Source organism: Haematobia irritans, chromosome 1, assembly GCF_050003625.1.
Source record: "Haematobia irritans isolate KBUSLIRL chromosome 1, ASM5000362v1, whole genome shotgun sequence".
NCBI lineage: Eukaryota > Metazoa > Arthropoda > Insecta > Diptera > Muscidae > Haematobia > Haematobia irritans.
The window spans coordinates 202,658,258-202,682,747 of record NC_134397.1 but is presented as its reverse complement, the minus strand read 5'-3'; the positions used below and the strand labels follow the sequence as shown (position 1 = coordinate 202,682,747).

General features: G+C 32.7%; 1 protein-coding gene across 1 annotated transcript in view; it reads right to left on the bottom strand.

Moving 5' to 3' along the window:
• Positions 1 to 19,192: 19,192 nt before the first annotated feature.
• Ppcs (phosphopantothenoylcysteine synthetase) overlaps positions 19,193 to 24,490 on the bottom strand; it is a 90,827-nt gene continuing 85,529 nt past the window's right edge. The window contains exon 6 of the mRNA XM_075292585.1: positions 19,193 to 19,568. Within this exon, the coding sequence (XP_075148700.1) occupies positions 19,521 to 19,568 (48 nt within the window). The 3' untranslated portion in view covers positions 19,193 to 19,520. The remainder of the gene's footprint in view (positions 19,569 to 24,490) is intronic.

The following is a 24,490-nucleotide window of genomic DNA, read 5'->3' as shown; positions in this document are numbered from 1 at the left end:
CTAGAGATGATGCCGCGTGAATAGTGAGAAGAGAGAAAGATATAACAATGGACAAAAGTACTATGATAAGAGAATTTACGATTTCCGCGACAAGAAGGGTCCGGATCACTCAAATAAGTATAATAAGAGTATTAAGGATAGATGGACACAGAGACGCCTGAACAGTATCTAACTTCTTGAAAGACGTTGAAAATCTTAGGGCACAAGAAATCTTAGCAACTTTGCAAAAGTTAAAACAAATCGGAGCAAACTTGCATCATTAACACAACTAAAAGAGCCATTGGGTTTTGGAAGGGTACAGATTTGATGCTTATAGAGTGTACAAATAAAAAATACAGCATCCTTTTGACTTCAATGACGAAATCTTTACAGTACTGTATGTTGGTCTTTTGCATTGTATTAATATGTCGTTTTACGGTCGTTTTATAGAATCAGAGACATAGGTATGACCACAACAGAGTAAGCCATAAATGAGTAAATTTATTTTTGTATCCGTAATGTGTGGTCAAAGTTTGCCCGCAATTGAATTGCAATTGCACAAAAACAATTGTCATATCTAATATGTACAATCCAGTTTTTATATTCCCTCCTGTTCTAGACTAAAGAAAACGTATTTGAATATAATTCGTTCAAATAATTTCAGACGAATAAAATGAAAGTAGTGAAAAAGAAAATTGACGCCAATGCTATTATCGAATGATGTAGTCTTGCTAATTAGAAATATATTTACCTAGACTCTGAAATGGCATCCACATCAGGTGTACAAAGCCCAAGTCCAAGCATAACATATTTCTTGTTCTTGTCTGTTCATTCATCATAAGTGACCGTCAATAAAATTGTGGATATAATTTTTTCTAGGTACTTTAGTAAAAAAAAACTATGAAGTATCAACCAATTTTTGTCATTCAACAAGTGTTTACAAAGTGAAAAATATAACGACAAAAATATGACCACGTCAAGAGACAGCTGTAAAATGTGTGTCAGATTTTATTAAAAAAGTTTATTTTGAATACTTCGGATTTGCCATGGAAATCCGTGACAAGTACTGGATTCCCCTGTGTAATTAAATGTATTTTTGTATCCACAGTGTGTGGTATAAGTTTGTTGTTCTTTGGAGAAGTTTAAACCGATGTTGAATCCCAAAGACAACCTTTAAATTAAATAACTACTAGCGATTGCGAATAATAAAAGAAAAGTTCATATACCAAATAATATGGTTGTTTTAGCACAATTGGTTTAATTAAATTAATTAAGAAAACATTGTACGTCATGGGAAGAGATAACTTCAAAATTACTAATCTCCCAATATATGTTAGTATACAGATAATAAAGAATACACTACAATCAACGCTCTCTTTGCAAATGTTAAGATAAATCGGAGCAAAATTGCATCATTAACACAATTAAGTGAGACATTTGGTTTTAGAAGAGTACAGAGTTGACCCTTGTAGAGTGTACAAATAAAAAAGATAGTATCTTGTTGACTTGAATGACGAAATATGCCGATAGAATCAGAGGCATAGGCATGGCCACAACAGTGTAAGCCATGAATAAATAAATGTATTTTTGTATCCACAATGTGTAGTAGAAGTTGTCGTTCTTTGAAGATGTTTAAACCAATGTTGAATCTTAACGGCAAACTTTTAATTAAATAACTACTAACGATTGCGAATAATAAAAGAAAAGTTCATATACCTACGACAGAGTTGATAGTTAATCTCAATGGAGCCACATACATTAAGAAGCTCCTTATAGAGTTTACAAACAAAAAGTTAGCATACTGTTGCTTTCAATGATTAAATTATTGAGTTGTATTGGCAGTTTTACCGAGTGATGATGTGTATATTTATTAATCGGCTGTCCGAAAAAATAAAATGGAAATTTGTGTTCGAATTAGACAAATAGAATTTCTAGCTAGATCACATGGAATATCTTCTCATTGTGTCGATTGGTAACCATAGAAATTCATGTTTACTTAAACGAATGTCCTTTAATGCTTGTAACCGAGATCATACTAAGACAAAGACTATTAATAAACCTAATAAATTCACTTGATGAAAATGTTAAAATAAATAATCATTTTTACTGTTATTACTGTTTATTTTTATTGTTTATTATGTTATGTTTATTTTGAATACTTCGGATTTGCCATGGAAATCCGTGACAAGTACTGGATTCCCCTGTGTAATTAAATGTATTTTTGTATCCACAATGTGTGGTATAAGTTTGTTGTTCTTTGGAGATGTTTAAACCGATGTTGAATCCCAAAGACAACCTTTAAATTAAATAATTGCTAGCGATTGCGAATAATAAAAGAAAAGTTCATATACCAAATAATATGGTTGTTTTAGCACAATTGGTTTAATTAAATTAATTAAGAAAACACTGTACGTCATGGGAAGAGATAACTTCAAAATTACTAATCTCCCAATATATGTTAGTATCCAGATAATAAAGAATACACTACAATCAACGCTCTCTTTGCAAATGTTAAGATAAATCGGAGCAAAATTGCATCATTAACACAATTGGTTTTAGAAGAGTACAGATTTGACCCTCGTAGAGTGTAAGTTAATACGAAATATATTGTACGTAAACATAATTAATTGTCTTTCATAAATTCATAGAATTTCATTTTCATTTGCTTCACACATGCCCCATGCAAGTGTTGCAAAACTAAACATTTCGTTTCTCATGTTCAATCTTTGAAATTCCGGGAATATTGCAAACCACAGAGCAACTCCTCGTTGCAGCTGCAATAGTGCTAACATCGCACTTTTAGCGTGCGAATCACGAATAGATCAGGCAAGGCATCTTTTATGAAACATTTTGTATTTCAGTTTTTAATTGAAGCTTAAACAATAAAGAACGCTCGCGCGTTAACTTTTTTTAAAAACTCAAAAAACATTAATTTGTTTTAATTTGTACAAATAAAAAATATAGCATCTTGTTGACTTGAAGGACGAAATATGCCGATAGAATCAGAGACATAGGCATGGCCACAACAGTGTAAGCCATAAATAAATAAATGTATTTTTGTATCCATAATGTGTAGTAGAAGTTGTCGTTCTTTGAAGATGTTTAAACCAATGTTGAATCTTAACGGCAAACTGTTAATTAAATAACTACTAGCGATTGCGAATAATAAAAGAAAAGTTCATATACCTACGACAGATTTGATAGTTAATCTCAATGGAGCCACATACATTAAGAAGCTCCTTATAGAGTTTACAAACAGAAAGTTAGCATACTGTTGCTTAAATTATTGAGTTGTATTGGCACTTTTACCGAGTGATGATGTGGATATTGATTTATCGGCTGTGCGAAAAATAAAAGGAAATTGGTGTTCGAATTATACAAACAGAATTTCTAGCTATATCACATGGAATTTCTTCTCATTGTGTCGATTTGTAAGCATAGAAATACATGTTTAGTTAAACGAATGTCCTTTAATGCTTGTAACCGAGATCATACTCACTTTATCGCTTAATATTGGATTCTTAATTACCCATATTACCCTGAACTCTCTTTCCTCTTTAGTATACTTAACTAATATTAAAAAAAAATACAAGAAATGAAAAGGCGCAGAATTGAATAAAATAATTTACCAATGAGGGGGGAAAACAAATAAAAACGCAAAATAAATTTTGGTTTTTAAAAAATAAATTATAATTCAATTTATTGGGCGGGGGTAATCGTTCCTTCGGGTATATGAGAGAGAGAGTGAGAGTTCAATTATGTCATTTTTTCAAACATCGTTATAATTCAGGGTTGTATTTTACAATTCATAAAAACTTAAATCTAACAGGGTGTCAATCTGAACAGCTGTTTTTTTTTACTGTTTAAGAAACAGGATTTGTACATTGTGATGAATCTGAATCATTTTAAGCATCTTTCTTCTAAGACATATAGTACATAAAAATACACATACCTAATATTAATATTATTTAACCGGCATTATACAAGGACTTCGTTAATATCTGTTCAGTGTGCTTGATTAATACTCAAATTAGAAAATGTATTTCATTACCATTGAGCTGTTGAGAACTATAAGTCAATTAATTATAGGTTGTATCAAGAGTCATGCTTAGATAACAAACGGTTCTTTTAAAAAAACACTTAAAAATAAATGCTCCACTCTGTCACATAAACCCTCTATATAGAAATAAAGAATAGAAATTTCCTTGAATCCAGTCATTCATTTGACGAGGAATAGAATAACTCGATAAAATTCTTCTATCGATTGATATCAATTATTTTCTTCGAGGAATTGTGACTATCCCATTAGGGTAACGTATTGTAAAAGCGTTTACAACAATTTTTGAAAAATTTAATTTAACCGACATCATACTAAGACAAAGACTATGGAAAAATTAATTTTATTTACTTGATGAAAATCTTAAATAAAAGAACTTTATTTCTTTCTCTCTCATTGAGGAATACGAATATCTAAGACTAAGTGAACTATTAAATCACAATACATCAATGTTTGAATGATTTAATTTAACCGACATCATACTAAGACAAAGACTATGTACAAAACTGATTTATATACTTGATGAAAATCTTAATTAAAAGAACTTTAATTTCTTTTATCTCTCATTGAGGAATATGAATAACTACTGAGCAACTACAGACAAATCGTATCAGAGGTTCATTGGTCAACCTTTGGATTATTTAATCGACTTAACCGATTTGTAAATTCAAAGTTTATACATTGTTGAAAATCTTAAAATGATAAAGAATATAAGTTTAAGAACGTTAAGTTCTCTAATAATGTACAAATTCTTACATCGACTCCTAAGTGGTATTTACATTAGGTTGGTACTGTAATAACCAGGCGATTTTGGCGGTTATTAGTTCATTTGCTGCTTTTCTGAAACGTGAAAAGGCAAAAAATCAAGCCTTTCAATCTTTATGTCACTGGGAAATCGATTTTTCAAAACCGTTTAAATTCTTACCTCAGAACTACAAAATGATTGCAAACTTTTAATAAAGGATCGATAGCTTCTATACGAGTATAAGTTATTGTAATCATTTCTTCAAGTTTTTGTATAATCTTGTTTTTCAGTTTTCAGTATTCTTTATTATCTTTAAGGGTATGTTCACACTAGGCAAATATTTTGCCAAAATCAGAGCCAAACTTTTTTTCAGAAGTTTATAAAGTTTTTGAAAATACTCTTATCGGATATAATGCATCCAATATCAGCACAAAATGTTTGCTGGTCTGAATTTTTCTTTGATTTTTTTGCCCAATGTGGCCATACCGCAAGCCACATTCAATGTTCGCATTACCATTAATTTTTTTGTGAATGAAAAAACAAATTTTCCAAGAAAATCGAATAGATGGCAAGAGGAAATGAGAACGAAAAACAAACTCATTTAATTTTTGACACGTGCCATATCAATTTCCTATAATACTCAAGTACAGTAAATATATAAACTTATTATAAAAGGTAGACAAACACAGAGAAAATTAAATGGAATGCTAAATAAGTACACCATCGAAACAATAGCGAGATCATCGAAAACAAAACTTGTAACAGATTCTGGGGGAAGGGAAGCCGATGTGCAAAAATAAAATCGAAATTTGGAGGATGATGGAAGAAAACCAATCATCAATCAATCAACTTTGAAGAAACAAAAAACAAAGTTCTCTTTAATTTATTGTCGAGTATATAAGAGAAGGTAGATGGTCGCATTATATACTTCGATTGCATTAGTTCACATTTTACTATCTTTTATTTAATATCGTTAACATTAGAGTAAATCTTATTCAACGCATACCATCAATTATTTCCAATACACAACAAAGAATTGGCAACGAGGATGGATTCGCCATTTGAAAATAAATTTATCTGATATCGACCTGGAAAGAACAATAAACACAGGTAAAAATAATGGCATGATCAATTCATTTGAGAAAATTATCTCTGAATTCGACGATGGATGTATTATTGTTAAATATTCTTAATGTTTAACAAATTCATTAATATGGCAATACATTATGCAAAATTCATCCGCATATTTATAGAGAGAAAAAAAGTGATACAACAACTTTGTTCCATTTATTAATTTATATATAAGTTAACACGTTGCAACAACGGAGCTCCCACGTTCATTCTGCTGACTCAATGTCTGGCTGATGAACCCCAAATTAGTTATTGGATACCGCACACGGGTAGTCTGGCTATTGGATACCACACACGGGTAGCAACGTCAGGTATTCTGCCTGGCGTTACACTGGCCAGCGACATCAGCGAGTTGCAGTTATTTTCTGGTAGAGTTTAAGTAGTTAGTTCTATAAGTGAGCTCGGTAGATTAAGTCGTAAAACCCTAACAATAAAGACTTCAAGAAAATAAATAAAATAATAAAATGTGTCTTAATCGACTCTAAAAAGGACCAAAGAGTAAGTTATATAAGTATTGTAAACATAATATCGCCGTCTATAGTAATAACAATATATATAATATCATTAATATTTGTTTTATTTTTTCATGCGTTTGACTTGTTTAATGTGTTATCTATTATGAGATAAAAGCGAAATAATTCTTTTCAATAAGACTCAACTACATGCAATCCTTTATATTTAATATTTTCTCGAACATTATTATTACAAATGTTTGTGTAAAGTTATTCCACACGTTTTATAAAATAACGTATTATAAACACCAATACAATTAATTAAAGGAAAAGCACCACAGGAAAACATGAATGAATTACTCCAACATAGTTAGAGACTTATCGCAACTTTTTAGCAGCGAGTGGTGTTTCGGAAAAAAACATAAATTTACAGAGTATTATGATGGAAAAAATTATGCTTGCAAGTAAACTGTAACTTGAAGATGAGTTAGTGGAATATTTGGTCAAAGGATTTCAAATCTTCACATTAGATTGTATAATAGACTAGTTACATATGTCATTTCATTTAATGAGTTTTCAATTATGGTGTGTTAATACAGAAAGTATGGTCTACCAGGTAAAGAATTTTCTTGAGAACATGAAAACAGGCGGTTGTTGTTTTTTTATTATCATTAATTGTTAATTTCTAAACAAAGTCCAAAAATCGGGTAAATTGATAGTGAAATCTAATGAATACAACATATATGATAAAAATGATATACACAAATAACAAAAAAAAAATATATATATATGTCCCACATTAAGGACACGTTACGCTATAACACGATACGATATAGACTGATGTATGTTGGGATTTGTTTGTACGATACTGTACATTTTTGTACGTTAGTCTTATGCATTGTACTAATGTGTCGATAGAATCAACGAACACAATCGACCCACTGTGCTACACTCCACGAGCCAGGAAGTCAGCATTTCGCTAACACATCTATTGTACAATATCGACTCAAGAGGCAAAGACCCTCTATGCGACGACCCTTAATTGGGTGATCTACTTATCGCCGTTGCCGTCAATTTCAGTTTCTTAGTTCCTTTACCAACCCCAAATAATGAAGGTGCATAGCACCGAAAACAAACAAAAATTAAGTATTTTCAATTAATTGAAGGTGCATCGCACCGATAAGCAAAGGAGAGTCAAAATTTATTAATTAATTTGTATATGTATTTTGCGTGTAGTTTTATTCTATGTCAAGGCTGAAAATTATGGAATAAAGAGTAACATATCGATGCTTCATTTAGTTCGTTAGTTAACACTGGTTGTCTCTATAGAATAAGACACACATAAAATCCAAGACATGACCACAACAGTGTCAATCATAAATTGTAAATATATTCTATATATAGAGTGTGGTAAAGAACGATTCTTGTATATATTTAGCATATATTTCATTTGATTTTATTCTATGTATTAGGTGTTAAAGTTCAATATTGTAAAACAAAAGATAAGTTCTCTTATGACCATGAAACCGATCAATTGTTTTCATTAGAAAGGCTTCGGTCGGTTTTAGTAGTTACGGCCACCCCAACATTCGTAATATAAACATACAAACATTATTACCTATATGAATATATGTATGCCACCCCAACATTCGTAATATAAACATACAAACATTCTTACTTATATGTATGTATGTACTCTTGCATATTGACATTTGCTTCCACTGCAATCAAAGCCAATCCTATAATTCTATGGAATTACATCAAACGACTTACTTTCATTTGTCCAATATTCTACCTTTATTGCAAATGCAACACTTTTCTTTTCACAACCCAAATTTAATTCATTGGAACGGCATCACTTCGATTGCTGTTGACCATAATTTGCTAACACAAGTATTTCGACAAATAAATTCCCGGTAATCAGTCTGGCCAAATGTTAATGTTCTCTTTTTCATTCTTGATTTATCCATATAAATAAGACTCATATTTTGGAGATATAGTCAGTATTCATTTTGGTCATAATTGCGCATTACCGCAATTCAATAAAGAGTATTCATAAAAAATATTTTTTTATTTTTCTTAAAAAAAAAAATAATAACATCATATCTTATAGTCCGGCTCCTCGCCAACAGAGACAATTATAAAATGTAGAACGTGTACGTGAAAACAAGCAAGAGCATTAAATCATTAAATAATAAACGTATTCGTAATTTTCGGACAAAGTGGAATAATAGTTTATAAGCGAATCATATTAGATGAAATTAAGTAAGTAATAAGCAGGGCTGGCATTTATATGTAATTGCTTGAAAAAGCTTATTTTGCATATTTATGGAATTTCTTTGTGTTTTTGCATATTTATGGATTTTATGTGTTTTTATGCATATTTATGCAACTCTGTCTGTTTTTTTTTTTTTTTTTTTTTTTTGGCACATTTTTGACCAGTTTGGCAACCCCGCATTTTAATTTGTCAAAAATTGGTGGGAAACTGGTTTTGTGTTTACTTACAATTTTGGTGGTTAAACAAAAGCAAGTAAAAATGCCTAAAATAAAAGAAAGCCGAAGTGATTTTTTTCAGAGAATGGTACAGCAGTATCCAGGTGTGTTTCGGACCGACAAGTCCATATTTTTTTGTCAGTACTGCAACTGCAATATTGCTGGTGAAAAAATGTTTAACGTGAAGCAACATGTTGGAAACTTCCAAACATAAGGCATTTGCAGAAAAACGTTAAAAGAAACAAACGCTTATAGCTGACTGGCAAAGAAATAAAAATGCTGAATTTCAAATGGATCTATGTAAAACGTTTTTGGCAGCAAATATTCCATTATATAAAATCGAGAATAAAGCAGTAATAGATTTTATTACTAAATATACTGAGCATGCTCCTCCTAGCCGCATGATCTTACGTACGAAGTATGTGCCACAGCTGTATGAGGAGTTTATGCAAAAAATTAGATCAAAAGTTAAAAATAAGTGTATCTGGCTAACGGTTGATGAAACGACTGATTGTGAACAGCGTCTCATAGTAAACTTAATTTTTGGAATTATGGATGACAGTGACGACGAGAAATGTGTTTCATACTTGCTGAACGTTTGAACAGTTGAAAAAGCAAATGCCCAATGTATAGGTGCATTTGTAAATGATTCTTTGCAGCTCTTATGGCCAGACAGTAATTAAATTAAATAGCTTTTAAACATGTATGTTCACAAATTTTATATTTTCGTGCAGGAATTCAATATAATAATGTGCTTTTGGTTGTCACTGATGCTGCCTCATACATGATTGCAGCAATGACGTCTTTGAGAGTGCTTTACCCTAAAATGTTACACCTGACCTGTTTTGCGCATGGGCTCCCCCGGGTGGCTGAGTATTTGCGAAAACATTACTCAAATGTCAACGAATTGATCGCAAAGATAAAAGCAATTTTAACAAAGGTAGCAAAATGTATACATATTAATTCAATATTATATTTTATTACTTTTCATTTATTATTTTAAGGCGTCGTAATCGACAATTTAAAACCATGTTTCCAACATTAGAATTGCCACCAAAACCATGTATTACGCGATGGGGAACATGGATTGAGGCTGCGGTATACTGTTGCAACCACTTCAATGAGTTAGACTCCTTCGTACAAAGCTTAAGCAGTCAAGATGCAGAGTCAATTTCTGATGCAAACATACATTCTCAACTTTATTTCTGCGCATCACTGAAGTAATCCCTAAATGTCTTTGAGTTCAGGTAGACGTACGAAAGAGTATAAAAGAAGTTGTAGTTTCGTAAACCAAATCAGTCAAAGTTTAGACAGCGAAGAGTAAAATCGTGTGTGATAGAAACAAAAATATAAATATGGCAGATGCAAGTAATTTGGACGTTGCTGAAATTGTTGTACACCGTAGTACACGTTACTGGCAAATGACTGCGGATGAAAGGCGTGCAGCTGATAGTAGATTTGCTGATTTTATGGATGGAAAAATTGATATTGCTGCAATTGATAATTATGAAGTTAAGGATGATGAAGATCGTAAATGTATTTCAAAAAAATCCTGGTTACCAAAATATTCTACAGATAAATTCAATATTATACGAAAATAAGAGTATAAGAAATGATTTTTTTGATGAATTATCCCCAGCAGAATTATCATATTTTAAAAATACTCCAACCACTTCAACAGATGTGGAAAGATCATTCAATTTATTCTGATGTGCTAAGTAAAACAGCACATGATTGTGCATTGTAACTATGACATTTTAAAATAAAAAATATATAAATAAAACCCTTTTTGTGTGTAATTTATTGAAAGGCTCTTGCATATTTAATTGCATATTATGCATTTTTTAAGTCTTTTTTTTAAACCAATTTTTTTCAGTCATATTTCTGCCAGCCCTGTTAATAACCCAATATTATACGATGCGATAAGGCAATAAGGTATTGTTTCATAATGAAGATTGTACTTAAATTTATGTTCCTCGTCCTAATAACAACACTAAGGATATTCTATCCATTCGTATATCTTGAGTTATCTAGTATCTCTCTCTCTCCCCATATACTCACGGGGAGGAATTTTAAACATCTTTAATAAGAAGTATTTGTATGTCATTATAATCTACTAATGATTATTGAATTCTTGAGCTGTGAAGCAGCTTCAGTGTCTGCCTAATATTAGAAGCGAGCGATTCTTAATCCGGAATATAACAAGTGGAATAATATTTTAGAAGTGAATGGTATTTATTATAAAAAGGCAGCATATTGATAATTAGATAAAATTATCGCTATATATTTTGGATTTTCGTTGTATAATACAGTTCGGGTATTTCGTTTTACAGAAAGAATTTTTACAATTATTTTATGTTTTGAAACATGTTTCATTAGAAATTAGTACTCAACTACATAAATCTTACAACTTCTTATAATCAATTTTTATAAATTTTAGGAATACTACTATATACAAAGGCCCGGAAATGGAAGTCCTTGCGGCAAGTTATATTCGAAATATAAAAATTGTCATGCCAAACGCCTGAAAACTGATAGCTCAAAACTTGTTTTAAAAGAAGACGATGCTAACTCATCCCAAAAGTTCAAGAAGCGAAACAGTAGAGGTCTTAGAAATTGACAATTCCGTCGCCTTGGCGATAAAAGCATGTTTGAACAGAAATTCGATGGATTGGGCCGACGTTTGCGATAAGTGGAGGCAAACGTATTATTTAAGACGACAAGACCTCCAAAACTTGAATTCCATCGACTTCCTGGCTTCCTGGTGAAAGTTTTCTCATGCCAGAGCTGCTGATTTGGTAAATTAACATACATAAAATCTATATATATAATATATATAAAATATAAAGATATTTTAATTTATTATATATCTTTCAGATCGAAATTGATTTTGAATTTCTCTACCCGGTCAAAACTAATATGCTACTTTACAAATGAGATGTTTTTAAAATGAAGATTATGGGTTACTTCGAAAATAATATCCACAACGAATTATGTAAGCAACAAATGTCGAATGCAAAAAAGGCGAAGAATTTAGGTAAAATATTTGTTTACATTTTTTTAAACCAAAACTAACTTTTTTATTCGTAGATTCTCAAGATTTTTTAATCTCCATTTTATTAAATGGAATATTCCCATCTGGTGCCCGTTTTAAGAACCACGAGGGAAAAAAACAAAGAAGGTTACCATTTGCGACAGCCAGGAAAGTTTTGTGTTGAATTTAACGACATTAAATGACTATGAACGTAAAGGGGCGGAAATAATAGATAAATACTACTACACAGGATTAACGATTCAACCTTTTATTATAGTAGAAGGTAATGAAAATGATGTGAAGAGGTTTTATGTTTATTTTGATAAAAATTTATTAAAATTTAATACTTTTATTCAAAGTTTGGATATTTGCTTTAAAATATTCCACATAATGTGTTTAAAATACCCAATAGCTTGTGAGCAGTCTTGGCTCTTCATACAAAAATACTTTTATAACATTGATACAGAATTCGATACTAAATCATCAAACGTTGTCTCCCTAATTAATTATTTAAATAACTAATAACTAAAACGTACAATGTATATTTGTTTCTTATGCAAAACAAATATAAAAACCCCAAGCATTTTGATAAATCATTTTAAAAATGATCATTTTTTAACACGAAAATCGTTAAAAATTGTTTGTATGCATGATTCCTGCAAACAGACCTTCACAAATTTTTCTTTCTTTCGAATGCATTTGGAGAAAGTTCATTCTAATTGCACTGAAAAAAAAGCATACTCGGTTCCAAAAATGTTGTCTTTGCTTTAAAAAATTTGGTATTGATTCCGAGCCAAAGAAGCGGAGAATTTTAAACATCTTTAGTAAGAAGTATTTGAATGCCATAATAATCTATTAATGATTATTGAATTCTTCGAGCTGTGAAGCAGCTTCTGTGTCTGCCTTATATTAGAACGGAGCGATGCTGAATCCAGAATATAAGTTAACAACGATCCTTGATGCTAGAAACCGAGGTAGAGGATACACAAATATATACATTGGGATTACATTTGAAGTACATTGGAAAAACACTTTTCCAATACGCAGACAGCAGACTTCCACATCAATTGTCCAAAATTGCAATGCGACGAGATGTTTTTTGGATACGGGAATTGAAACGTTTAGCTGCAAGTACTGATATTGTATGGCCAGAATCGATAGGATCACTACCTGAATGGAATACATTTTCTACGAAAATAACTGACGGCATCAAATCGAATCTTCATTTCAGTAGGTTCCAAAGAAAACAAGAAAGCAACTCGCGAATATATAAATTCTTAGATCCAAGTAGAGCATGTATGTATCTAAATGACAAATACACTCAAACTAAAGCTACTTGGATATTTAAAGCTAGAAGTGGAATGGTATCACTCGGGTACAACTCTTTCGAAGCGAACGAAAACGAAAAATTATGCAAACTTTGCAACTTGCAAGAAATCGAGACAATGTATCACTTTCTAGGAGTTTGTCCAGTATTACGAGAATTTAGAATGGCAGCCTTCCAAAAATTAACTTTGGACTTTGAACAAGTAATCCAAATACTAGATGGCTATGAGGATGAACATTGGAATAAATTAGTCGCTTATCTCTCCAGCGCTTATGGATACAGACAATTCTTGATAAATGAATACCGTTAATATTAAATGAATTGCAATAAACTTTCAGCCGACAGACGTTCTATTAGAACATAGTCGCATATTTTTATACCTTCTTTATATGAAACTAGTGATAACATTTTTTTGAATTTGTGTATATGTTAAAAACAACTTTTAATTCAATAAAGAAGATACTACTACTACTACTACTAGTTAACAACGAAAAGTTCAAATAATATTTTCCCAGTCATTCGATTCCTTTTTTTTATTTTCCTACCCTTCTTTTACATCCGTTCTACATATGCGGCCACTTGTATTTAGTTGTACGAATTTATTTCAAAACATTTCCCACCAATTAATTGCTGACGTTACGTCTGCATGAAATCAATCACAAGTACTGATCACCAAATATTCCATTTGCATTTATTACCGAGAAATATTATTAAGCTTTTCCAAACTGTAAAATGTTCATCTGCTCAACACCAAGAATTAGTATCAGCTTATTAAATTAATTCATTTTCTTTTGTCAATAACTTAGAATTACCAATAGCTTGGCTCAACACAAAATTACTATAAAAGAAGAAAATTTTCATAAAGAATCATCAGTTTTTATCAAACCAACAAAGTGATCGTGTTTTAATTTGATAGTAAAATAAGTTAACTTATAAAAAGTGAATTAGTATTTTAGAAGTGAATTGTATTTACTAGAAAAAAGGCAGCATATTAAATAAACTGAAATGATTGCTACTATGCGGAAATTCAAAATAATTGGCTTTAAACGTTACGGATTTAAGTACAATCCGTTAATTATGTCTTTCTCTCTAGCTGTAAGTAGATATTACAATGAAATTACCAAATATATATAAAAGGACATGATAACAAGGTGGAGAAACACTAGTAGATTGGGTAAAGCTGAAAAGTGCCCTATAGATTGAGATCGATAATTTCGAAATCTCTTTTTTATAAATTTATGTAATAAAATATAATTTTAATTGTATGTAGTACATTTAATTAAATGTACTACATTTAATTAAATGTAGTACATTTTTACTAGTTAAAAAATATGTGGCGTTACAAGTGGTGAGAAAAGAAAATAAATTGTTACAAAAATGTGTGACCTGCTTTAAGTGTTGAATACTATTACAACCTAACATTATTTTACACAGCCACAAGTGACATTTTATTTTTGTTCAAATGTAAAGCGGAAAGCAGAATGTAGTTACATATTTTGTTCTATATTATAATGGTATAAATCCACATCAAACAAAATATATAGGGTTTATTAAAAAAAATTACTCCGGAATTAAGAGCATTGAAAGGAACATATGAGCACGAAATTCCACATTTTGAAAACTAATCAATAATTACTATGATACATTAATCGAAAAACATTTTAAAATTTCATTTTTTTCCCTTTTGAAATATTAATCTGTAATTGTCATTTGTAGAATTTTATGATCAGACATTAAGCAACAGACGTTTTTTTAAATTTTGCTACATTAGAGTTAACCCTTTTTACATAATGCTCGGCTCCCATCATGGTTAGTCCTCAAAGCAGTAGAGAAACAACGAATCAGAAAGGAAAATGTTCATTTGTCCGAAACCCTAACCTACTAAAAGCAAGGACAAATGTGCAAACAACAACTAACTAAAAAAAATAGGCATTCAAGCCAACTCACACAAGAGTGAATGGTAGCGTAAAAAAACATAAACCTTTTCACCATTGTAGTTTGTAAAAACGTGTACATAGTTGTTGTTAAGTCTTTTCGTTTGGTTCTTGTATTTACGACAGCTGAAGTTCACAAATTCTATATACATATACAAACTGATTAAATTATTAAGGAGAAACAATAAAGCATACAGGACAGGATGTGGAACTGTTATGAATTATGACTTTTTTAAATTCAATTAAAATCCTTAGTTTGTTAAAACAAAAGTGAATCATATAAAATTTATTGAAAAAATTAGATTTATAATGCAATCAATTAATTTTTTAATAGCTAACGGTGATTGATATTATTTCCATGATTAACGAAATTTCAATTAAGGGGATCATTTAATTTAATGATAGACAATTTCCTTTAAGACACTGCACAATTTTCGACATACCAAAATGGCTATTATAATTATAAAAAAAAATATTGTACAGCCATGCCTGTAAAAACTGCAATAATTTTCGATCAAATTAAGAAAAATATCATTATAAAATCGTTATCACAATAATAATTAAAATGTAGTCTATCTGTCGTTGTAAGATTTTTTCCTTTTCCATGACAAATATTATCCCATTTTTCTATTGAACTTTACACAACGAACTAACCTATTAATGTGCAATTTATATTTCTGTCCTTGTTCTTTAATTTTCCTTACCATCATAATCCCAAATGAGTTACCATTTATTGATGGTATCATGCAATTCATCCATTCATATCCTTTCACTCAACAAGGCAACGAACGACCCAGTCAACCACAGACGCGACATCATAAAATACCACCAGAATGTTTGGGGCGAAAAACAAATGATAATGACTTTGAAACATGCAAAATTGATTTAGGGTATTGTGCTTGTTGTATGTAAAAAAAAAACGAAGAAGACTAACTTGAAAAATAATGAAGGAAATAGAAAATAATTGATTGAAGGCTATACATAGTATAATGAAGAAGGGGTCAAAAGTTAGAAAAAGAAACATGGATTTTAGATAGATAAATATGAATAGCACTAAATAAAATGCATAGTAACATGAAATATTAGGTTACCATTTATCCATTGTGATGTGTTGTCTATTGTCTACGGAAATCTATGACTATTGGGTGACTACTAGATAGGGTCACGACCTAAAGGGAAAAAAAGTTGATGCGGTCACCCCCCAGTTTTGTAGCATATTCGAAGACAATTTCAGAACACCAAAACTTTTTTCCGTGCACCCTACGACCCCCCGAAATACAAATTATTGTGCTGTGTCGTCATTTGAAGTCCGATCCGAAAAGAAACGCATATCGTTGTTCGTGGTTGATCAGGGCCTATATTTCGTGCATTGGTCATTTTTGATTCCGACGTCAAATTTGATTTTTAATTTTTTTATTTCGCTTCGTATACCCCTATGATGCCCATTTCTGATAACCATTATAAAGATCTTAACAAAATATGAAACTTTTGCTTTTGAAGTATTTTCTTATATTCATAAACAAAAAAGTTACAGAGATTTCAAAAAGTCAATAGGTCACCCTAGAACTAGAGTAGAATCGAACTTAATAAAAAATGCAGCTGCCCCAACATTAAATAAAATATTTCCAAATACGAAAGTTTTTTGTTGATCAATGTGGACCAAGAGTTTTATCGCTTTGCAGTATAAATTGACGATGTGTCAAATCCTCCCAAATCTACTTACGCCTCTGACTACGCTCCATGTTCAAGCGAAGAAGAATTTTTTCAGGATGAATGTGATGAAAGGCCCCAAAACCATCCCCAACTAAAGGTATCTGACGTATCACTGAAATATTTAGTTTTGGCTTTGGATCGAACTAATACCTCAGATCGCTATGGTTCTTTACTCGCAACTTCTATTATAAAATATTTAAAAAGTTCAATTGCAACAAAAGCGAAAGAAGAATCTGGTGATATTAGTGAGAAAATGCTCAGCTATTTAGACAGTCTTATTATTGACAAAAAACAAGATACAAAGAGAAAGAGCTATATTTAGAGCAGAAGCCCAAGCTACTTACAACAACGACGCTACATTGAAGTGTATCTCTTACGATGGAAAAAAAGATAAAACTAAAAAAAATATACACTAAATAATCAGGTACGCTTCTCTACAATTACTGAAGAACATATAAGAGCCTGATTCCGTGTTCGTTGGATACGCCACACTGGTCAATGGCACAGGCGCCGAAATTCAGAATGCCATTGCAAATTTTTTGAATGATGCAGGCTATTCTTTAGATCATTTAGTTGCTATTAGTTGTGATGGCACTGCGGTAAATACGGGATTTAAAACTGGAGTAAATGCATGCATGGAGAGATATTTACAATGCCCGCTTCAGTGGAAAGTCTGTCTACTGCAATTTAATGAACTGCCGCTTAAAACTTTGATGACCAATATACATGGAAAACAGGTTGGTCCAGGTATTTGGCCTGGTGAATTTGGATCGGAAATTCTGGCATGTGAACAATATCAGGTATGTATAACGGAGTTAGTTTGTGTCGTAGTCAATTTTTGTACAATGAAACTATTTACATCCACATATTGTTCAGGCTGCAAGCGATTTCCAACCTATTGCAATGGGACCCATGCCCGACAATATTGAAAACGGGCAAATTCGCAGCGATCAACTATATTTATATCATATGTTTGTTGCTGTTAATAATGGTACATGCGATGAAAGGTTAGCTACACAGAAACCTGGTCCAGTTAGTACAGCGCGGTGGCTAAAAACTGCATCTAGGTTGTTACGCCTCTACGTATTGAAAAGTTTTCCAACAGAGGATTTAAGAAATTTGTTTACTTTTGTTGTGAAAGTGTATGCTCCTTTCTGGTTTCTCGTCAAGAGCCAACCTCAATGTATTTATGGAAGTCAGCATTTATTCAAATACATACTCTAGATCCGAGAGTTACCCAATCATATACAAATGATAATTCGGCCAACAATCTAGAACAATAGTTTTCATCCAGAAAATATACTATTGGCTATGGTAACAGATTTGGACCAAAGAGTACGATTTGGAGCATACGATATAATAAGAACTGTTCGTAGTGATCCACCCGCTTCAATTCGCGAGTTTCGCGTACCCAAACATCGCATTAATTTTGATTGTGACACCTATACTGAAGCAATAAATTGGGATAATGTTCAAATAGCCGAACCTCCCTGTTTGCATTTTTATACAGATGAGCAGTTAGTGTTATATCAATATTCATCAGATAATATCGTAAAAATACCATAATTGTTAGAACTGTTTAAATATGAATGCTATGGTTTTTGTCCAACCCATTTATATTTGGTTAAAGATGATCTAAAGCTGTTGGGAACACAAAATGTGTGAGACCCCTTAAAGTAATAAAGATAAAAACAAATTAAACCCAATGATTTATAACTTAAAACCAAAACCCAAATTAAAATTAAATCGTAAAAATAGGATTAACATTATAGACATTTAGATTCCTTCTACTCTCAGAGTAAGAGAAATTTCTTAGGGACTAAAGTAACGTATTAAATTTAATCCATAACTGGTGGACAGTTTGTGAAGAAGAAAGATATGCACTAGATATTAAAGCTTATGTCAGATATAAAATTTGAAAGCACGAAACACAATGATTTTGGTAAATTGATAAAAGCTATAACAATATTTCTTTTTCTATAACAATAATGGGAAAAAGAGCTATAAAAACTATAGATATTCAAAAAAAAACACAACGAAATAAACTAAATTAGACTAAAAATAGATATCCTTTTAATGTTTCTATTAGAATCCCCTATGATGAACCTAATTTTTTTTTTGGTGCGTGTGTAATAAAGTCACGAACTTCCTATAGAAGACTAAAAAATTAGTTTAGTATGACACGTGCAAAGTTTTCAATGTAACTTTTTGAGTTATGAACTTTGCTTATCCATCGCACATATATTACAACAACAAAAGCATGGTATGAAGAGGGAGGGGATCTAATAATAAAACAGGATATTTTTACCTGAATATGTTGTTGCTGCTGCTGTTGTTGTTGTTGTTGTTATTTTGATGTGGTTTTTGTAGTATGCTCTTGAGTTGTTCTTTTTGTTGGTGTTACTTTTACTGTTGTAGTTGTTGATTTTTGCTTTTTTGTATCAGTTGTTGTTTTTATTGCTGCATTTTGCAATTATATTTTTATCTTGTTGTAGTCATAGTTGTTGTGTGTAATGTCGAGGGGAATAGTTTATTTCAATATCTCCTTCCAATGCCAGGTCCAGGATTTAAGAGACGGCAAAAATGCGGTGTTGTCACGCGACAATCGACTTGCATGTGATGTCGTTGTTGTTGTCGCTGTCGCATTGACATTGGTCATTGGCGAGACATACCAGAATTGATGAATTCTCCGTGTTTTTGTACCTTTCGAAATAGATAAGGAAAACTCGCGTTAATTACGAACAATTAAGATACCTGTGAAAGGTCATCAAAAATTGTTTTAGTACTAAATAATATTTACAAATAAATTATTTCAGATATATTTCTGTCGTTTTTTAAATGATTCTACAAAAAAAAGTTCGTACTAATTTAACTGACGAAAACGCGTTTGAAGGTAATCTAAATTTCAGAAACCATTAACTTTTAATAACAGGTTGGCTGATAAGTCCCCGTTCTGACACATAGATGGTGTCGCTAGTATTAAATGCATATTATTTTTATATAGTACTAACCTTCAAATGATTTGAAGTCTATAAGTCAATTAGTTTGTGAGATAGAGCGTCTTTTGTGAAGCAACTTTTGTTATTGTGAAAAATGGAAAAAAGGGAAATTTCGTGTTTTGATAAAATACTGTTTTCTGAAGGGAAACAAGTATATACGGCCGTAAGTTCGGCCAGGCCAAAGCTTATGTACCCTCCACCATGGATTGCGTAGAAACTTCTGAAGACTGTCATCCACAATCGAATTACTTGGGTAATTCTTGCCGATGGTAAGGTATCTTAAAACTTCCTAACACCGTAGTATATACCACATAGTCCATACGTGGTATATATTAAACTAAAAAAGGCCGATTAATTATATACGTATTTATATAATTAAGTTTAAAGTTTCTATAGAAATAAAATTTTGATAAAATAAAATTTTGAAAACATTTTCTATAGAAGTAACATTTGGAAACAATTTTCTATAGAAATAAAATTTAGATAAAATTTTCTATAGAAATAAAATTCTGACAAAATTTTCGATAGAAATAAAATTTTGACAAAATTTTCTATAGAAATAACATTTTGACAATTGTTTTCTATAAAAATAAAATTTTGGTAGATTATTTTTGGCTCGAGTGGCAACCATGATTATGAACCAATATAGACCAATTTTTGTGTGATTGCGGATCGGCTATATATAATTATAGACCGATATGGACAAATTTTGGCATGGTAATTAGCGTCCTTATACTAACACCACGTTGCAAATTTCAACCGGATCAGATGAATTTAGCTCCTCCAAGAAGCTCCGGAGATCAAACCTGGGAAACGGTTTATATGGGGGCTATATATGATTATGGATCGATATGGACCAACTCTTACGTGTTTGTTAGAAACCACATTCTAATACCACGTTCCAAATTTCAACCGGATCGGATGAATTTTGCTCCTCCAAGAGGCTCCGGAGTTCAAATCATGGGATCGGTTTATATGGGGGCTATAAATATTTATGGACCAATTTTGGCATGGTTGATAGGGACCATATACCAACATCATCTACCAAATTTCAGGCGGATCGGATGAAATTTGCTTCTCTTTGTGGCTCCACAAGCCAAATGTGGGAATCGTTTTATATGGGGGCTATATATAATTATAGACCGATGTGGACCAATTTTAGCATGGTTTTTAGAGACCATATACTAACACCACGTACCCAATTTCAACCGGATCGGATGAATTTTGCTCCTCTAAGAGGCTCTACAAGCCAAATGTGGGGATCGTTTTATATGGGGGCTATATATAATTATAGACCGATATGGACCAATTTTGGCATGGTTGTTAGAGACAATATACTAACACCACGGACCAAATTTCAATCGGATCGGATGACTTTTGCTCCTCTAAGAGGCTCCGGAGGTCAAATCTGGGGATCGGTTTATATGGGGCTATATATAATTATGGGCCGATGTGGACCAATTTTTGCATGGTCATTAGAGAACATATACCAACACCATGTACCAAATTTCAGCCGGATCGGATGAAATTTGCTTCTCTTAGAGGCTCCGCAAGCCAAATCGGGGGATCGGTTTATATGGGGGCTATATATAATTATGGACCGATGTGGACCAATTTTTGCATGGTTGTTATAGACAATATACTAACACCATGTACCAATTTTCAGCCGGATCGGATGAAAACTGGTTATCGTAGAGGCTCCGGAAGCCAAATCGGGGGATCGCTTTATATGGGGGCTATAAGTAATTATGGACCGATATGGACCAATTTTTGCATGGTTGTTAGAGACCATATACTAACACCATGTACCAAATTTAAGCCGGATCGGATGAAATTTGCTTCTCTTAGAGCCATCGCAAGCCAAATTTGGGGGTCCGTTTATATGGGGGCTATACGTAAAAGTGGACCGATATGGACCAATTTTTGCATGGTTATTAGAGACCATATTCTAACACCATGTACCAAATATCAGCCGGATCGGATGAAATTTGCTTCTCTTAGAGCAATCGCAAACCAAATTTGGGGGTCCGTTTATATGGGGGCTATAGGTAAAAGTGGACCAATATGGCCCATTTTCAATACCATTCGACCTACATCAATAACAACTACTTGTGCCAAGTTTCAAGTCGATAGCTTGTTTCGTTCGGAAGTTAGCGTGATTTCAACAGACGGACGGACGGACAGACATGCTCAGATCGACTCCGAATTTCACCACGACCCAGAATATATATTCTTTATGGGGTCTTAGAGCAATATTTCGATGTGTTACAAACGGAATGACAAAGTTAATATACCCCCACCATCCTATGGTGGAGGGTATAAAAATACGGTGGAAGCAAAAACTTGGCCTGATAATGAGTTTCCGGACTCTGCCCCAGGAAAATCAACAATAATTGATTGGTATGCAAAATTCAAGCGTGGTGAAATGAGCACGGAGGACGGTGAATGCAGTGGACGCCCGAAAGAGGTGGTTACCGACGAAAACATTAAAAAAATCCACAAAATGATTTTGAATGACCGCAAAATGAAGTTGGTCGAGATAGCAGAGGCCTTAAAGATATCAAAGGAACGTGTTGGTCATATCATTCATCAATATTTGGATATGCGGAAGCTCTGTGGGGGCCACGCGAGCTCACATTTGACCAAAAACAACAATGTGTTGATGATTCTGAGCGGTGTTTGCAGCTGTCGATATGTGACAATGAATGAAACATGGCTCCATCACTACACTCCTGAGTCCAATCGACAGTCGGCTGAGTGGACAGCGACCGGTGAACCGTCTCCGAAGCGTGGAAAGACTCAAAAGTCCGCTGGCAAAGTAATGGCCTCCGTTTTTTGGGATGCGCATGGAATAATTTTTATCGATTATCTTGTAAAGGGAAAAACCATCTATTATATGGCGTTATTAGAGCGTTTGAAGGTCGAAATCGCGGCAAAACGGCCCCATATGAAGAAGAAACAAGTGTTGTTCCACCAAGACAACGCACCGTGCCACAAGTCATTGAGAACGATGGCAAAAATTCATGAATTGGGCTTCGAATTGCTTACCCACCCACCGTATTCTCCAGATCTGGTCCCCAGCGACTTTTGGCTGCAATGAAGAGGTGATCGCCGAAACTGAGGCCTATTTTGAGGCAAAACCGAAGGAGTACTACCAAAATGGTATCAAAAAATTGGAAGGTCGTTATAATCGTTGTATCGCTCTTGAAGGGAACTATGTTGAATAATAAAAACGAATTTTGACAAAAAAAATGTGTTTTTCTTTGTTAGACCTGGGACTTATCAGTCAACTTGTTAGCTATGTCGGCCTATTGCATTGAATATTATGGGACGAAAGGTATTTTTTTAAATATTTAGCCATGGATTTCATTGAATTCGAGGCCCTACCGAATCATTTCAGGTCCGTTACATTCGTTTCGGACCATCTTCATGACGTTTGACAATTCTACCCGTATCATAATATCGATTCACTTGAGGATACACAAACATTTTGTTTACAATGGAGGATATTTGAGCGCGCCAACAATAAAATTTTATTGGCCATGGATTCATGTTTTTTTCCATATGTCGGACTTTGAGCTTTTTGTTTTATTTGTACTGGGTATTTCGACTAGAACAAATTCAACATTAAATTATTAAAAAACCTTAGGCTTCGGTTAATCGGCCTCTTGATGTCGAATGCCGATTATCGATTCTTGGCCGAATGCCAAAGCCAATTCTTCGGTCGAGCTCTAAAAGGTATCATTACTTCAATTCTTCGCTTCTTTGGCTCGGAATCAATACCACAATCATTATTTACCACAAATCTTTGGATCCGGGCATGATTTGTTTCAGTGTGTATTTAACGAACACAAAAGAATTTTGCTTTGTGATTTCCTATAGTCGGCAGGGGACTTTTCAATTATCCTTTTTTTATTACACATACAGTCAGTCCAAGCCAAACCCGGACACTTAAACAAATTATTAATGATCTGTTAGAATTCGGACAAAATTTGAATGAAGGAATCAGGAAAATCGTTGTTTGTTTGACTATTCCTTAAGCATTTGAAAACAAAAAGGAAACCCATCATTCATGAAAGGGAACAAAAACTGGATAAGAAAAACAACTGGTACCTAAAAAATAGTGCGCAAGCAAAACTCGGACAAATGACATTATTGACCCATAAATTGAAACTCTGTGTTGTTTATGCAATTCAGTGCATGGAATTGTTTTATAGTAAATTGGGAAATACCCATTTTGCGAATTTATTTCAATTCCGCAACTTTCATGCGACTAGACAAAGAGGACAAACTAGTATTGAACTCAGAAAACTTTTTATTAAGCATTCTCAGGAAGGCAAAAGTGTACGAGAAATATCGAAAACGGTTAATAGAAGCCATTCGACCGTACACGATGTTATAAAACGCTTCAAGATGAGGAAATCTGTGGAAAATAAGGCAAAGAAAGCTCACAATAAAATTTTTTCGGATGCTGAAGAACGCTTTCTAGTAAGAAAAACAAAATGTTCCCCCTGTCTAAGTGCTCCAAAACTTGCTTCTTTAGCTGAAAATGAGCTAGGTAAACAAAGCTATCCCATCGACCATAAGAAACGTACTGCACAAGGCCGGCGTAATCAAAAAATACGA